The following is an 18,743-nucleotide window of genomic DNA, read 5'->3' as shown; positions in this document are numbered from 1 at the left end:
GGTCTTCCTTCCATTGGTTCACCCCCCAAATGGCTGCTATGGCCGGCGTGCTACGCTGATCCGAAGCCAGGAGCCAGGTGCTTCCTCCTGGTCTCCCATGTGGGTACAGGGCCCAAGCACTTGGGCCATCCTGCACTGCACTCCCAGGCCACAGCAGAGAGCTGGACTGGAAGAGGAGCAACCGGGACAGAACCGGCGCCCCAACCGGGACTAGAACCCAGTGTGCCGACGCCGCAGGCGGAGGATTAGCCTAGTGAGCCGCGGCACCGGCCTGATGTTTTGTTAATGACATCTGATGAGTAAGAATTTTATAAAGGATTTTTTGGTGCATATTCATTTTTTTTACTTATACAAAAGGTCACTGATTTTTATCACTAATTTCCCAGTGGTCTTTCTTCTTTGGGTAAAATTGTGACCAACAATGAAATTACAACTGTCCCAATCCCGATTATAAACAGTACAGAAATTCTGCTTTGCTTTAAGGTGAGTGACAGGGAATGTGTTTGGTGGAGTGGCTAAAATCCTGTTTGGGACACTCACACCCCATATTGCCGTGCCTGTTTGGAGTCCCAGCGACTCCGCTTCTGATCCAGCTTCCTGCTAATACACATCCCGGGGGGTAGCAGGTAATGGATCAAGTACTTAGGTTCCTTCTACCCATGTGAGATGAACTTCAAGGCTCCTGATTTCAACCTGGTCCAGCCTCAGCTGTTGTGGGAACTTGAAATGAATCAATAGATGGCAGATTCTACCCCTCTGTGTCTTTCAAATAAAGTAAAAAAATTTTTTTTCAAAAAAGTGAATCTTTAATTTTTTGCAAATCCTCTTTTTTGGGGAAAGGGGAATGGATAGACTGTGAATCTGAGACATTCTGGGAAAGCCAATGGTGATCTTTGGGTAAGTATGGTATTCTGACACCCCAGCTCCTTCTGTATATGGAATGGGCCCAGAGGTTCTTAGAATATTCTTGTGGAAGACTCTAGCACAACCAGGTGTGTTTCTGAGTTAGGTAACACATCCTTCTTGGTTCAATACTTCTCCACCACAGCACAAGTGCCACTTACAGAGAAGCTACACTGTATGGTCAAATAACACTGGACCAGAAGTCCTGGCTACTTGGCCAGGCTCTCACCAGCTGTACCTTTGTTTTTCAATGGATACATAACATTATACATATTTATGGAGTGACATATTTTATACATGAATGGTGTAATGTTCAAATTAGGCTAAACATATGCATTTACTCAAATACTTTATCATTTCTTAGTGGTGAAAACATTCAAAGGCCTCTCTTCTAGCTTTTTTGAAATACACAGTACACTATTATTATCTACACTTTGTTCCCACACTGCCTAAGTGTATCCATTTTTAGAAGAATGTATTCAAATTTATTAATTTCAGATTTCCATCCAAAGTTACAAACTCAGTGACTAACATTCTAATGAAGTAATAGAAATCATTCTATAGTGCTTCTTTGTACCAGGTATTGGTTTACGTACATGTTAACTCATTTAATTTTCATGAGCACCTATGAGACAGAACTAATGATCTGTTTTATAGAATGGGAAACTGAGGCAGAGAGAGCTAAGGAACTTACCCATAGCTACACAGCTAACAAGAAACAGGACTGGGATTTGAACCTCAGCAGCCTGGTTTGAGGAACTCTGTTTCTACCATCTATGTGAATTGCTCCTAGAATGGAAACAGGTTCCTTTTAGTTTCAATTAAGATCAGAAAATCCCTTCCTTATTAGGTTAAGATCTGCTGGAGAAAACTGTCCCTTTACCTGCCCAGATTTCCTCCCCTTGCTCCTATGATACTCAGAACTAGAGTGTTACAGGCAAACCTGCTACACACACTTTCATGCAGGGGGGACTTTTACACATTGAACTTCCACCCACTGATAGGATTTCTATGACTGAAGTCCATGGAAAGTGTGGTTTGATAAAATAAATACCCAAACAACGAGATGCATCTACACCTGTACAACAGGAAAATTACACCAAGATTTATACAATTTATACAAAAAAATCACTTATGCTCAAAAGTCATTATAGAGCTAGAATACTCCACATGCTTCCCAACTATGAAAGACAGACAGACAGAAAGAAAGAAAGAAAGAAAGAAAGAAAGAAAGAAAGAAAGAAAGAAAGAAGAAAGAAAGAGAAACTTGCAACAGTTCTCAAACTTTTCCCCATTATACATTTTCTCTACTATTCTGGAATTCTTTTCCTCCTAGACTTCATTTTTTAAGGGCTTTTTATCTACCAAGCAGGCCATGATTAATAACACATTAACTTCCCCATTATGTTAGTCATATATGCCATTTGGAAATTCTGAGTAACAAGATAACCAGATATACTATACCAAGATATCATTTGGTAAAACAGATATACACAACATTTTCATTAGCTGTGAAAACTTGTATTAGTAAATGCATGGTTTCTATCATGCTGTTAGGCTATTTCTTACTGTGTTTTGCTTGAATAATTACAAGTGACTACCATTTGGGGGCATCTCCTGATTCTGCCAGGCAGCTTGCCTTTTCTCTCTCTGACTCTCCACTGCACCACAGTACCGAATTCCACCTATTTCACTGGTAAAAAAAGCCAGATCTGAAGCATACTCAGTGTTGCACACTGATTAAGTCTTAAGTGTCCTCCATTCCAGGTCTGCTGAACTTAAAACCTATGCCCTATCCATTCTATCAGATTTTTTCTCTTGAGAGTCTTTAAAACTCACTGGGATGTAGATGTATGGTGCAGTGTATTAAGCCACTATTTGGGAAGTCTGCACTCCACAATGGAGTGCTTAGGTTCAAGTCCCACTTACGCTTCCCAACCAATTTCCTGCTGATATGCACCCTGTGAGGCAGTGTATGTTGGCTTGAGTGGTTGGATACCTACCATCCATAAGGGAGACCCAGGATGGGCCCTGGGCTCCTGGCTTTGGCCTGGACCAGCTTCAACCGTCAGGGGCATTTGGAGGAAGAATCAGTGGATGAAGGGTCTCTCTCTCTCTCCTCTTTCAAATAAATATAAACATTAGAAAGCTACCACCGAGGTCTAGACATTATAATAGGTCAGGTATGGGCACCTAACATTTTAATATGTAGCCAAAGTGGAGGCCAGTAAGTGAATGTAACAGCCCCTGAACTTGAGCACATCTGTCTCAGATCAAAGGCTGTGAGAAGCTACAGAGAGCACAGCACACAGCTGTGGAACATGTTTCACCTGAAAAGTGTTCTTATACCATTTGCTCCATTGATTTATAAAGGAAACAAAACATATGAAGGTACTTCGAAAAGTTTATGGAAAATGGAATTAAAAGGTAGGTTTATTTTGGTGCAAAAGTATTTTGAAATACAATCCATACATATTTTCCATTAACTTTTTGAAGAATTCTTTACTAAAATTTATGTGAAGGATGTTCATTCACTATAGCATAACATATGGCAGCACCAAATGCCCAGGATGAAATTAATAAAGGATATCTTGTGATAGAGAAAAATGCATCCTCAAACCAATGTAGGTTCTTTAAAGAAGTGTAACATAGTTAAGTATGTGGTGTTAAAAATAACATACTTAGCATAATATTAAATTGTTACACAGTTCAAAAACCAAAATGTGAAAGAACGTGCAGTGTAGATATTCTTATTTCCCCTTCTCACACAAAGAGTACACGAATACACTATATCCTTTTCTGTACTTCTCTTTCCACTTACAAGTCTTCAGATTATTTATATCAGCACATGGGACATTTAAACAGCTACAAGGTATTTCATTTGTGAACACACAACACTTTATATCAATAGTTGTCTGCAACAGATCCTTGGTTTATTTCCAACCTTTTGCTACTATGAAATATACTGAAATAAGTAATTGTTTTGTTATCTTGAATGTGTTTATTGGGAATTTTCATTGGTGTTACCAACTGACTAGCCCCATTTTGCTCTTGACCACAATGCCTCTGAACGCTCAAAGTGTGCTGTCAAATGTCAGAATTTTGCTAATATAAGTACAGCATTGTTTTATTTTTAAAATTTATGTCTATATAATTTATACAGATAATTTATTTGAGTGAGTGAGAGTGCATGACCACTCCCATCCACTGGTTCACTCCCCAAGTGCCAGCAACATCTAGGTTGGGTTGGGTGGAAGCTAAGACCTAGAATCCCACCCCAAGTCTCTCACATGGGTTGCAGGAACCCAAATACTTGAGCCATTACCTACTGCAGGAACCCAAATACTTGAGCCATTACATCCCAGCAGCACATTAGCAGGAAGCTGGAATCTGAGCAGAGCCAGAGCCAGGACTTGAACCCAGACACACAGATAGGGATGTAGGTATCCCAATTTGCATCTTAACTGTTATGTCAAATGCCTATCCCCCCCCCCCCATTTTGGTTTTGACTTGCCTTCCTCCTGAGTGAAGATAAACATCTTTTCATGTTAAAAGTCTGCATTTTTTTCTGGCAATATCAGTTCTTTTTTTTTTAACTATTATTTTCTTGAGTAACAATACTAACATATATGAAACTTATTTGTTGTGGGTTTGCGTATTTCTGCAGGCAAGCATATAAATCAAAATGTCCAATGTATTGTAGGCAAGTGAAAAAATGATATATTTTCCTAACTCCCTAATTTTTTTTTTTTTAGGTAAAATGTAATTTTTATTCATTTAAAATTGTCTTAGTCTTATTTTCAAATCTGTCACTATCAGCAGCTTATTATTATTATGGTATTTCTTTTTTTTTAACTTCTATTTAATGAATATAAATTTCCAAAGTACGACTTATGGATTACAATGGCTTCCCCCCCATACCATCCCTCCCACCCACAACCCTCCCCTTTCCCACTCCCTCTCCCCTTCCATTCACATCAAGATTCATTTTCAATTATCTTAATATACAGAAGATCAGCTTAGTATACATTAAGTAAGGATTTCAACAGTTTGCTCCCACACAGAAACATAAAGTGAAAAATAATAAATGATTTTTTTAAATGATGATGAAATCAGATCAGACCTATTGTCATGTTTAATCCCAGTGAGAGTCAAGTTGGGAATTGATAATTTCTTTTTTTTTTTTTTTTTTTTTTTTTTACAGAAGATCAGTTTAGTATGCATTAAGTAAAGATTTCAACAGTTTTCACCCCCACAGAAACACAAAGTGAAATATATTGTTTGAGTACTCGTTATAGCATTAAATCTCAATGTACAGCACATTAAGGACAGAGATCCTACATGAGGAGTAAGTGCACAGTGACTCCTGTTGTTGACTTTACAAATTGACACTCCTGTCTATGGCATCAGTAATCTCCCTATGCTCCAGTCATGAGTTTCCAAGGCTATGGAAGCCTTTTGAGTTCTCCGACTCTTATCTTGTTTAGACAAGGTCATAGTCAAGGTGGAGGTTCTCTCCTCCCTTCAGAGAAAGGTACCTCCTACTTTGAAGACCTGTTCTTTCCACTGAGATCTCACTCACAGAGATCTTTTTGCCAGAGTGTCTTGGCTTTCCATGCCTGAAATACTCTCATGGGCTTTTCAGCCAGATCTGAATGCCTTTAGGGCTGATTCTGAGGCCAGAGTGCTATTTAAGACATCTGCCATTCTATGAGTCTGCTGAGTATCTCGCTTCCCATGTTGGATCACTCTCCCCTTTATTTATTCTATCGGTTAGTGTTAGCAGGTACTAGACTTGTTTATGTGCTCCCTTTGACTCTTAGTCCTTTCATTATGATCAACTGTGAACTGAAATTGATCACTTGGAATAGTGAGATGGCATTGGTACATGCCACCTTGATGGGGTTGAATTGGAATCCCCTGGTATGTTTCTAACTCTACCATTTGGGGCAAGTCAGCTTGATCATGTCCCAAATTATACATCTCTTCCTTCTCTTATTCCCACTCTTATGTTTAACAGGGATCACATTTCCCTAACTCCCTAATTAATCATTTTAATGTAAAAATTTTATATATCAGAATTAAAACAATGACTGATTTAGCATGGGAAGGTTTCTTTTGGTTGTTTATAACGTTTTAGTATCCACTGAAACAGATTCTTTTGGAAACCAACTAGAAGTTCCTATTTGGAAATGAAGTCCGACCAAGCAAATTCCAGAAAGATAAAGTTTAATTCATATCTACCCCATGAGTTCATCACTTGAAGAGATCTTTTTATTCCAAATTCTTAGCTTCTAGAGATCTGGAACTCGTTCTGCATTTGAAAAGCACAGAAGCAAAGGCAGGAAACTCCGAAATCATTAAGAGCTTTGGGGGCTGCTACCGCCAGCTGGGGAAGTACACCACTCTGCTGTGGTTTCAGCCTCCTCAGTAACTTCCTTCGTGAGTGCGCACGGGCTGCCCAAGCCTGGGCTGTGTGCAGAAGAGGAGGCGTGGTGTGGTGGAGGTGACACAGCGGGTGGCGGGAGGGTGCCGCTGTGGCTGAGGCTGTTTTATTTTCTCAGACTCCTTGTGTTCATGTGCTCTGTCAAATGTGGTTGATTCAAGGAAAACGCTCAAAGCCAAAGCGGTCCCCGCTGGCTGAAGCTGCCCGAGGGTGGCTGAGGTGTTTAAAGAGAAAATAAGGACAGTTAAACCGCAACCAACTTTGCTCACTTTCAAAAGGCCACAGCTAATGGAAAGAAAATATCCATTTTCACACACATGAGATTGCTATCAAACTTACACTAATGGGGGGTAGGGCTCCTTGCACTTGACACACAATGTTAGCTACTGTGTGAGCTGGGATGCCACTCCAGGATTTAGACACTTCCCCTTCAGTTCACTCCTTGATGCTGTCCTGGAAAGAGCAGAGAACGATGCATGCAGTGCTAAGATAACCCCTAGCATTCTGCAAGTGCTTGTGCTTTTTTGAGCTGTTTAATTTCCACACACTGGTGCTGTTTTGTTTCATTTTCTCAGTGTAGACAGAGTAGTGGTACAAGACCCCTGCTGATGAATTGATTAGCAGGGGGAGACTGTGGATGTGTCCACAGGTAGGGAACACAGAGAACAGGAACCTGGGATTCAGCTGGGTACTGAACACCATACACAGAATCATACAATGTTTCTCTACAGGGTCAAGATGATGCCAAGTGTCAACGTGAGCAAGAAATAGCAGAAGACACTAACATCAGATAAATGTGTGACTGGAGTTGGTTAGGAGGTGGCTGTTCAGCAGTATTAGCATAAAAGTCAATGTCCCTCTCCTGTGTTCAGGACTGGTGGGAAGTAGAGCCCTAGTGTGAAGAAACTGCTTTGGGTTTTAGCAATCTGACCTCAGGGTGCATTCCAATCACACCACACGAGTCACGCTCCTGTTAAGGACTGGCCTCATTCCACTGGGTAGGAGCTCTTCTCAGGTCAAAGAGAGAGCCTGACTTCCTGCTTGACTTCCCCAGTGGGCCTGGTGCTCCTCCACCACCACTCCTGAGAGGAAATTCGCACGGAGTTCCTGAGGTCGGGGTCCACAGCACAGACCCTGGAGATTCTCCTCGCCACTTGTCAACTACGAGTAGACCCCGGGGATTCTCCTGGTGAGCCCCTAGGCAGGACCGTGAGACCTGGGCCACTCTGAGAACAAGTACACGCCTGGTGACTGGATCTGCACAGAGGGCCAGTTTCCACCCAAGTCAGATTCCTTGCCACCAACACGACAAAGCTTTTCTTGAATGACACCATGAACAAAGATAAAAATGTAACAGATATTCTTTCTGCAAGGTGCTAAGGTGAATATTCATGTCTGAAAAACCAGCTCATGATAAAATTTAGTTCATTTTCATTCCAATTAGCTAAACATGAAGGAAAAATATTAGCAGAGGTTTCCTAGTCATTTTTTGGGTTCAAAATAAAAGTACACAGACTATCTCAGAAGCATATCTCTCAGAGAAAGATAGGATTTCATGACAAAGATAATATAAAACATCTGATGATATTTACAATCCCTCATGCTCCCTTTCCATAATTTCAACACAGGTCAAATACAGAATAAGAAACAAGAAAAACAGAACAAATCATTTTGATAGGTTGGATTTTATTACTTTTTAAAATTGTACAAAGAGCATATGTGCATGAATTAAAAAACACAAGGGAAATGCAGGGTGTTAAAAAAGAAATACAAAAGAAATCTGAGACATGAGACAAAAAAAATTCCATTCTGTGACTTGAAATAAAAAGGCGTTTCACCTACTACAAAAGTGTTATTTCAATATATTAAGACGTCTTTTGATTAGGAATATAGCGCAAGACTTCTCTTCAATTATTCATTAACAGCTCAGATTCAGTCTCACTGAAGAGAGAATGGACCGTTACATGACCTCACTGGCCACAGGCAGGCAACTAACGTGGGTGGGTATGGTACAATGTCCGTGAGGTATCACAAATAAATAAACTCCTTATTAGCTGTTCAGTAAAGTCAGCGGTGGATGTCACCTTTTCCACTCTCAATAGGGAGACCCACCTCCAGTCTCTTTTCCCTCGGATGACTTTCAGGGAGGGTTCTTCACACTTACAAAAAGAGTGAAGACAAACAAGTTGAGATGTAGCATTAAGAGGCAAAATGCTACATTCAGTCTGCTCCTCCTAACACAGTCTTGTCCTGAAGATGGGCTGTGACACAGACGCATAAAGGACTGTGGCTGTGGCACACATGGACTCATCTTAAAGCATCTGGAAGAGGACCAGTTAGCCACATGCCCACTCTTGTCTACACTTCCGTTGTAGAGAGAAGGGCTGACGTGCATTGCTGCCACCATCTGCCATGACCCTGGCTGCCTCTGCCACTCTGTCCCGACTTCCCAACGATGACGCAATTCATCACCTACTTTATTTTCTGTGGCTGAATAATTAGGCAGAGTTGCTGCTGATACAGTTTACTTTATTTGCCTTGTACTTATGAGGTTGTGATGACTTTCTTTGATGGGAAAATCTTCGAGGGCTTAACATATATGTTCTACCATGAAGCCCTTGAAGCATTACAGTCTTGAATGTATAGCAGCATCCATCTCAGAAGCTCCAAAACCTGAGAGGCATCTCAGTGCAGGCAGGGCTAGAGCAGTAGCAGCCTAGGTGGGTCTGAGCCCAGCTCTGCACTCCTGCTGGGAGACCTTGGACATGTCATTCATCTATCTACTGCCTCCGGTGCAAACGACATCTCACAGGATTGCTACCCTCATAAAATAAACAGATTACTACTTGTAATTAAAACAGTTTCTACCATAGAGACATTCTGGTCAAGTAAACAAACATAAATTTTCTCATTCTTTAGAAATCTGGGACTCTGAGGTATTTTTCAAATTTTACAAATTTACACTTGTACAGAAAATGTTATGAAATTTTACTGTAATGAAATTCAATGGTCCTGTTAAAGTCATAGAAGACAAAACTGACTGTATATTTATACTCATGCTTTTTGAATTCTACTTTAAATCTACTCCAAGGAAATGTTCCATGTTTAACTACTTTGTTGTTCATTTTCAAACACTTACTTTAACAAAAGCAGTACTCATAGTTCTAAAAGTGGCTTTTCACTGCCTTGTTTTTCTTCAGCTTCTTCTTCAGATCCTACATGGTGGGGAAGGAAAAGGAGAAAAAGTATTTCATTCCATTAAAGGATTAAACTGCCTTGTTGAAATTATATTATCTATGCATACATTTTCAAAAATTTTATTTGAGAGGCAGAGAGACACAGACAGACAAAACAGAGCTTTCATCCACTGGTTTACTCCTCAAATGCGTCAAACAGCTGGGAGTGGGCTGGGCAGAAGCCAGGAGCTGGGCACTTAATCCAGGTCTCCCACATGGGTAGCAGGAACCCAATTACCTGATCCATCACTGCTGCCTCCCAGGGTCTGTGCTAACAGGAAAATGGGGTCAGGAGCCAATGGCAGAAATCAAACCAGGTACTCCAAAATGGGATGTGAGCTCCTTAACCACTAGGTTAAATGTCTGCCCCATATTTGCAAAAAAACTATAAATGCAAGATACACGTTTAATCTTCAAGAGATTTAACTTAACAAATTGCTGTTTCAAAGGTTTTTTACAAGGGGCAAAGTTTTAATAATAAAATCTATCACTTGCACTTATCTGTCACCATGAATTTCCACTGGTAAGATTCATACAGACCAAGAATTAGTACTGCTTGCTATTCCTCTTCTACCTCTTTGCAGACAAGCTTGTATATATTTGTAAGTGCAAATGACACTGAACTTTGGTATAAAGAATTTCATCTAGGCCTTTTGAATAACTGTTCTGAAAGGTGAGTGCGAAAGCAGCAGGGGCTTCCTAAGGCTGACATGGTGCCAGCCCATCACCCTCCCGCTGCTGCTTGGAGCTACTGTCCCATAGCTCCCAATCAGTGTCTGGGGAGCCTGGTATTTCCACATCTGACCTAGCCATTCCACTCTGGAACTCCTTCCTCAGAATCCATCCCCAAGGAAATAAGACTTGGTCATTCTGTAGACTTTCTCTATGAAAATCAGAAAACAAAGCTAAATGTCTGAGAATAGAAGAAGAGTTAATTATTTCATTTCTAATAAAACTTTTATTCAAATAAAACTTTATATACCATAAGATAACATTTGGTAAAATTAAAAAATACATATTCACAGATACAAATGAGAAAAGGCAGAAGAAAAGAACCACATGGCTTCGATATTTTCTAGATATTCCAAATTTTCTATAACAAATTGATAGTACTTTTATAGTTTTAAGAGCATAATTTGCAAAGCAGGGTGTACATAACACAGGCAGTACAGGCATAATGATGGGGACTTACAGCCATACACACACAGCAAGAGATAAAGTGTCAACAGCGACACCGATGAACAGTTTGAAGGACTGGTGGTTTTTGTTTTTGTTCTTTCCACTGTTTTATAAAAAGGATTATTACTTTCATAATCAGAGAAAGAACAAAACAAGCACCCACGAAAAGACTCTGGAAGCAGCTGATGGATGTAATCAATTCACACTCAAAGCAGCCGCCTCCATTGCTGCTTTCAAGGGACATTATTTTTTCTTACGAAAATGTCTGCCTGGATTACAGCCAAGAACACACTTGGATAGGAGAAAGAGTGGCTGAGGATCTTCTATCCCCCCGTTAACCTCAGGGACATGGTACAGTCCCAGTGGAATTTGAGGTAAAATAAGTAGGAAGAGGAACAGGGGTGGAAGGCTTCGCTTATCAACCCTGTGCACCACTGTAAGTCACAGACGTGCAGGGTGGTCTAACTGCTTTCTGCACTGAAAGAAGCTGGGAGAGGAAGCTCACCCAAGTCTTCCTGTCCCCAGGCTCACTTTCCACCTGTCAGGCCAACGGCATTTAGACCACAACAAGCTCACTCATCTTGGAATTATGTAGGAATCCTAAATAAAGCTAAACTCTTAATTAGAAACAATAACAACATGTATTCTTTACATGTTTTAGAGGAGATTTTTGGCAACAGCCTGGTGAGGGTGTTAATAAAACCTCTCCCAGAAAGGTATATATGAAATTTGGCAAAATGGACAAAACAAACCATTTCCCCATTCTGGAAAATGAACAAAGGCTCACACAACCGGAGAAGTACTCACATTTGAAAAACTTCAGAATCCAGAGCTGACAGTGATGCTGCTACCTAGCCCTGCTCCTGATGCTGCCCTCTTCCCTGCACCTGGCTAGGTGGCATGCAGGTTCAGCCAGGGTGGAGGTGGCCAGGAGGACCAGCAGCAAAGCTACCTGGCTAAAGGGAGCTCAGTTCATTTGGAGTTGGGAGCCACATTCATGGCCAGCTGCACTGAGGGTGAAGGGTAAGCAGGAAGGGCCAGCTCCTCCAGCTGCCTGAGGATCTGGTCATTGCTGGAGCATGCACGCGCCTGCCACATGCATGGGGGAGACCAAAGAGAGCCCGTGCTCCTGAGCTGAGCACATACAAAGAGGGTGAGAAAGGTCTCAACACAAAGTAAAGGTTGGCAGGACTGAATATGAATCTGGGCTTTGAAAAGGCCACCTGATATACTGGACATATTCATCAGGCAGAGGATGGAAGTCTTAATCCAGGTGCTTTAGCACAACTTCTGTCCCATTACTGGCTCCCACTAAGCTCTGCAGACACAGGGTGATTCCTAAGAAGCTCAGCTTAAAACAAACAGCAGAACTTATAAAAGAAAAAACAAAACAAACCAATACACATACACACAGAAGACAGAAGCCACCACACATCTCAGGAAATACAGATCTCACAGATTTAGCACAATTTACTAAAGAAATAAACAAATAGCAAAGGTGATCATTCCCAGGGAAAAATAAACTGGGTATTCTCAAATAGTGTATATAGTGACAAAAATAACAGCACAGCTATTATAAATATGTACAAGGAACTACATAAATCCAACTTAAAGCACTAAAGGTAAAGATAACAAAAACAAAATAATAAATAGGTATTTTCAAGAAGGAAGCAGAAATTACAAAAAAGAATGGAAATTTAAAAAACACTCGAGTAGAAAATCATACTAACGTCAAGAAATACTTATTGAAGGGGATAAAGAAAAGTCTCAAGGTGGCAGAAGGAAGAATCTGGGGATTTGAGGCTAGATTGACTGAAATTATTCACTCTGGAAAGAGGCTGACGAGACACTGAACAGTGCTCGGAGCCTTGCAAGATCGAGCACTTCAACACGCGTGCAACAGGAGTCTCCGACAGGAGGGAGGGAAAGGTCAGAAAGAAATGGCCGGATTTCCCCAAATTTGTTGAGAAATATTAATATACACATGTAAAAAAAGAATGATGAGACATTAGTATACAAAGTGATCAGCTAAGAACTGCATGAAAATGAAACCATCAAAACCCAGGCAGGCCGGCGCCGGCACACCGGGTTCTAGTCCCGGTCGGGGCGCCAGATTCTGTCCCAGTTGCCCCTCTTCCAGGCCAGCTCTCTGCTGTGGCCAGGGAGTGCAGTGGAGGATGGCTCAAGTGCTTGGGCCCTGCACCCCATGGGAGACCAGGAGAAGTACCTGGCTCCTGCCATCGGATCAGCGCAGTGCGCTGGCCGCAGCGCGCCGGCCGTGGCAGCCATTGGAGGGTGAACCAATGGCAAAGGAAGACCTTTCTCTCTGTCTCTCTCTCTCTCTCTCACTGACCACTCTGCCTGTAAAAAAAGAAAGAAAGAAAGAAAGAAAGAAAGAAAGAAAGAAAGAAAGAAAGAAAGAAAGAAAGAAAGAAAGAAAGGAAGGAAGGAAGACCCACGCAATGTCACTAATGCAAACCCAGAGGAAAATTTATGGCTTTAAATGCCTGTATCGGAAAAAAATATATCTCAAATCAATCTTTTAATTTTAATTTTCCATGTTAAGATAATGAAGAAGAACAATCTGAGTGCAGTCCAAGCAGAATAAAGGAAATAGAAAAACTGACAAAACATGCCAATTCAGTTCCATGGGGAGAGGCTGCCTTTCCAACAACTGGTGCTCAGAGAACTGGACAGCCAATGCGAGATAACGCATATACAACAATTAATTCAAAATGGACCACAGTCTTAATTGAAATAAGTAAAATACAGAAGTTCCTAGAAGAAAGCATAGCAGAAAATCTTTATGATATTGACTTAAGGTAAAGAATTCTCAGATGGAGCAAACCAGCTATTGGAAGCTCTTTCTCTCTCACCCTGCCTTTCAAATAAATAAACAGATCTTTTACAAAAAAATTAAAACTTCAGACAGGGCATCTGATAGTCACTACACAGAGCCGCAGGATTAAGTCAGGCCTGCTACAAGCAACTGGGATGTATGATAACTCCTGAGATGTTAAACTGCAATTTTAACACTTATCTAGACTTGCTTAGAACAGATTCTATCATGCAATTGGTCTATCCCTCCCTTTAGGGTAGATTTTCCATGGCCTTGTCCTTGGCATCATAATCAGTTCACTTCATCCATCTAACCACACAGAACAACTCCAGTCCAGGCATCTGAGCAAGGATGGTGCTTCCTCATCCATGTCACTTAATCCACGGGTATGCAGGATGCAGTTATGTCAGCAAAATCGTCTGCAGGCAAACCATTTTTGTGTCCTTTAAAAGCAGTACATTTACTACAACGTGCTAACTTCACAAATCTCTGTGATACTAAAATTCAAGCTTTATTTTCTTTCCTTTACGAGAAATAATGCTAACATTTTTATTATGGTGTCTCCACTTCCTCCTTCTTTTCACTCATTCCTCTAACAGTTATAAATCAATGTGCTAGGTCTAGTGATGAGGTGCTGGGAAAAAAGACAGGAAAATCAAGGCACGCCTTCCAGATGCCCTCACTCTGCTGGGGGCAGTCAGTGCTGGGTTAGGGCAACAGCAGCTGACAGTTTAAGCTACCCAAAGACTGCTCAGTTTTCAACTGCTGCCATAATGGGAAACCTCTGCTCCAGAGTCCTTGTTCCAGGCATGTTAACTCCAATGACTGTTCTTGATTTCAATTCTTTCCTAAACTGAAATTCAGTCGATGCAAATACAATACAATAGAGCAAGCCATTTTGCATGCTCTCTCTGTGCCTGTTATTAGTCTGCATCTTGCTTTAACAAGGCTGCTGCCAAGCAGAGCGTCGTGGGAGTGTTTGTGACATTCTTACTTCATTTCTGAACCTCAGCAATGCTCCAGAGTCCCACCAGGTGGTGGTAAAAGTCACCAGCAAGCATGAAAGGGGTCCAGACTGGAAAGTTTCAGGAGATGCTGCTCTGAACTTCTTTCAAGAGTTACTTATTTATTTGAGAGGCAGAGTGATGGAGAGAGAGAGACAGTGTGTAAGAGATCTTCCATGCGCTGCTTCACTCCCCAGATGCCCACAACAGCCAGGACTGGGCTAGGCTGAAGCTAGGAGCCAGGAACTCTGAGTCTCCCCCATGGGTGGCAGGGACCAACGTGCTTTGGCCCTCTTCTGCTTCCTAGGATGTGCACTAGTACGAAGTCGGGTCAGAAATGCAGAGCAGTGGGGACTCAAACCAGGCATTCCGACAAGAGAAACTTCTAATTAGGAAAATATATGAGCCCCAAGAAATTGCATTAGTCTTAGAAAAAATAGAAATGCATGAATTTTTATTTTAAAACACAGAGCATCTAAACAAAATGATCCTTATAATGAGGTAATTTAAAATTTAATACTTAATTCTAGTTTCCAGCGTCTTAGAAACTGCGAATCCATATCTGTTGCATCTGGCTCTGTGTTTTGTGTTTTTCATTGCTTTTGGATCCAACACCACTCCCTACAGTACACCAGTGTGCCATCCCGCTGCATCCTCCATCAATCACACGGCTGTCTGCGCTTGGAATCTGTCTTCTTATTGCTTATTTTTGTACGTGTGTGTTTACAAAGCATTTACTACCCCCAATGTTAGAAATACAGTCCTGAGGCCTCCACCTCAAGTCGACCTCCCAGTGGCAGAAACTGCGGGGTGCTGCTGAGGAGAACACCCAACCCAAGGCTGCCAGGAATGACAGGTGGGAGGGTGGGAGGGTCGGAGTCCTGGGGACACGTGAGTGGGGAGCAGGATCTCAGGGAAAAGCAGCAGCAAGATACACAGTGACCTGACTGCTTTGGCACACAGCATTTCCAGAAAGGCCAGGGGCAGAGCACAGAAAGCAGTCACAAGGTAGGAAGCCGGACAACGGGAGAGGGCAGTCGCAGGGGTCATCCCTGCCAGGCCAAGGATCTGCTTATTTCTTAGGCCTTTAGGCCACCAAGGCTGCTGAGCACTGGACTGACAAGATCACTTTCACTTTTTCATAAATGCTGAGGGGGGTGCACTTCATTACTTATGAGCACGGAGTCCAGCAACTGGAGCTCCAGGTCCAAATCTTAGCTCCACCGCTTATTATCTGTGTGAAGTTAGGCAAATTGCTTCATTCTCTGTGATCCAATTTGCTCGTGTCTATCATAAGAGCTTTACACCACAGAGATTTAGAAGTAAATGAATGAAACTGATTTGAAGGATAAAAAAAAAAAAAAGTAAATGAATGAATATTAGGAAAGCCCTTAGAATAGCACTCAGCACTCAAAATAGTGTTTGAAACTTTTAAAATAATTTTTTATTGTGGCAACACATTTAACAAAAACTTTACCATTTTAACTATTTTCAAGTGTATCACTCAGTGGTATTAATTATCCATACTGTTGTATGACCATCACCACCCTCCATCTCCAGAACTTCCTCCATTCCTGGCCGCCACCATCCTACTCTGTCTCTGTGAATCTGACTTCCTCCTGAGAGTGGAATCACACAACAGCTGTCTTTTTTGTATCTGGCTTATTTTACTTGGCATAATGACCTTGTAGCAAATGCCCAAATTTCCTTCTTTTTAAAGATCCAATAATGCTCCACTGGACATCACATTTGGTGATCTATTCATCTGTTCCTGGTCATCTGAGCTGTTCCCACCTTTTGGCTATTGTGAGCAATGCTGCTATGACTATGAGCATGCAAATAGCTATTCAGGTTTCTGCCTTCATGTCTTTGGGAGATGTACCCATAGGTGAAATTATGAGTTACATGGTAATTCTATGTTTAATTTTCTGAGGGAACATCATACTGTTTCCTGTAGGTACTACCATTTTACATTCCCACAGCAATCCACAAGGGTTCTAACTGCTCCATATGCTGAATCACACTTTGTATATATATTTTTTGAATAGCAGCCATCATAATGAGTATGAACTAGTATCTCATGATGGTTTAATTTGCATTTTCCTAATGATTAGTGATGTGTCTACATGTTTTCATGTGTTTACTGGCCATTTGTATATTTTCTTGGGAGAAATGTCTATTCAAAACTTTGACTATTTTTTTTTTCAGCACGTTATTTGTTGGTTGTTGCATGCAATTGTTATTTTTAACAGAGCTAGTAGTGGCTGGTTAGAAGGTGAAACTGGAGGCAAAGAGACAGAGGTTATGGCAGAAACTGAAGCAAGACTTGCTGAATTAAGGTTGGTACTGGCAGGAAGTGCTGGGATTTGCATGAGAAAGTGGCTGCAGAAACAAAAGAACCGAAATTCAAAACAGCTCTGTGAATGATGGGTTATGAGCCATAAAATAGGGGTGGGTCTGCACAGTGGCTCTGACTTGAGCAAGTGGGGCTGCACTCCTGACCTGGAGAATCCTAGCGCAAGGCTGTTGAGGGATGAAAGGTAATAGAGGAAGTCCCCTGCCCCTTGTCTGCCTGTCTTATGAGATGCAGACCACTAGTCACAGTGCCCATGCCCCTCTCTTACACTCACTTTCATATCTGTGTGCCTTGACACTGGTCTCAGGGAAGTCTATGTCTTCCTCTTTTTCATATCCTTAATACCTGGTAGGTTAAATATTTGCAAAATTTATGGAGAAAAAGAGTAGGTAGGAAGAGGGAAGGAGGCAGAGTGTTTGACGATGGACAAAAATACAAATGATCATCGAGTTTTTTTACCTGCTTCAGATTCAGGAGGGGAGTAAAACTGACCATCAGAAAGACCTCCGGGAATGAGGGCTGCCCTCTCTGAAGCATCCTGAACTATCAGGAGTCCTGCAAGAGAAAGCATTCAGACGCTGGGGACGACATTTCCGGCAGCTTCTCGACGAGACTGACTACCACATAATGGTAACATTGCTACATTAAAAGCCTCCTAGAAAAAACAGGTACGTTGAAAATCTCTCAATCAAAGAATAAAGGTCTCATTAATAAACTGGGTACCCACACCACCACATAGTTTTAAAAAACGATCTCCTGGTACTCATGGTATTAAATCAGTATTTACAGTATCTTTCTCTTGGGGATATCTACTTCCTTGCAAAAGTCACCAATATTATCCTAACTGAAACTGAAACAAACCACCCAGTCAGCTCATACAAATGATATGTCATCTGCATTTGGTTAGAGAAAAGCTAGAGGTAAAGTGAAGTGCATAGATGGCCTCTTCTAAATAAGGAGTAATTAAGACAGTGAAGATATATTTATGCAACAAGTCACCAAGTAAGAGTATTAAACAAAGAAAAGAGAAGGAGGCACAGAATTAATAATACCTCAAGAACACTACCACATGATGAGAAAGATCAAATACTCTGAGTCCTTTGGCTGAGGCTGAGTTAGTCAAGATAGAGGGGGAAGAAACACCAGGCCAACAGCAGACAGCAGGCATATGCATAATACACACTAGTGACAACAAAAACAAATACTACCTAACATCTTCATTAACTTCCTGTTCTTCTTTATTAGATACTTTGAATTTGATTTAACCATGCAACTATTTAAGCTTCATAGTGTTGTTATACTTTCAATAAAGTTTATTTTTATGATTATATGTTATAAAAACAAGACTTCTAGTAGCTTTTACCAATACTTTTGCCAAAAAACTCTTTTTCCAAAGGAACAGAAAGCACAGGCCAGTAAATATATCTTGACCCGATTAGTCTTTTAGTCTTTTTTCTAAATCTACTTTTGAATGTAAAGTTCTTTTCTTACAGATTCCTTCTCTGTAAATGTGATTTTCCAAAATAAAATCATGTGCAAAATTATTGCTTATTTTGCTGCTTACTGAGATTATAATCATGCTTAACTTTCTCTAAGTTTTTTTTTTTTTTTCTTCTATGAGATAGGGCAAAGTAAGCCAGATGACTGACAAAGGCATAGAAATGGCACTTCTGAAATTTCCTTTGTGCTTTGTGCAGGGTGGGGTGGGGTGGGGGTAAGGGGCTTCTATTAATTAAGGACAACACACAGTGAAGCATCTCAGCCCAGTAATTAATCCTGG

The 18,743-nt window shown here is 41.1% G+C and overlaps 1 protein-coding gene across 8 annotated transcripts in view; it reads right to left on the bottom strand.

Moving 5' to 3' along the window:
• Nucleotides 1–6,115: 6,115 nt before the first annotated feature.
• The window catches only part of STARD3NL (STARD3 N-terminal like), a 52,052-nt gene continuing 39,424 nt past the window's right edge, over nucleotides 6,116–18,743 (bottom strand). The window contains exons 7-10 of one of the 8 annotated variants that reach the window (XR_001794042.3): nucleotides 17,423–17,518; nucleotides 9,489–9,564; nucleotides 6,689–6,802; nucleotides 6,116–6,563 (exon numbers count right to left, since the gene is read on the bottom strand). Coding sequence is in view for 7 of the 8 variants with exons in the window: in XM_008261656.4 (XP_008259878.1) it covers nucleotides 9,506–9,564; nucleotides 17,423–17,518 (155 nt within the window). In the remaining variant the exon portion in view is untranslated. Of the gene's footprint in view, nucleotides 6,564–6,688; nucleotides 6,803–8,018; nucleotides 9,565–17,422; nucleotides 17,519–18,743 lie in introns of those variants that run through there. The other 7 variants (XM_008261656.4, XM_051853308.2, XM_002713765.5 and 4 more) reach the window with 7 other exon arrangements.

The sequence above is a fragment of the Oryctolagus cuniculus genome, chromosome 16 (genome assembly GCF_964237555.1).
Source record: "Oryctolagus cuniculus chromosome 16, mOryCun1.1, whole genome shotgun sequence".
Lineage (NCBI taxonomy): Eukaryota > Metazoa > Chordata > Mammalia > Lagomorpha > Leporidae > Oryctolagus > Oryctolagus cuniculus.
Note: the sequence above shows the minus strand (reverse complement) of the source record. Positions and strands in the feature narration are given on the sequence as shown.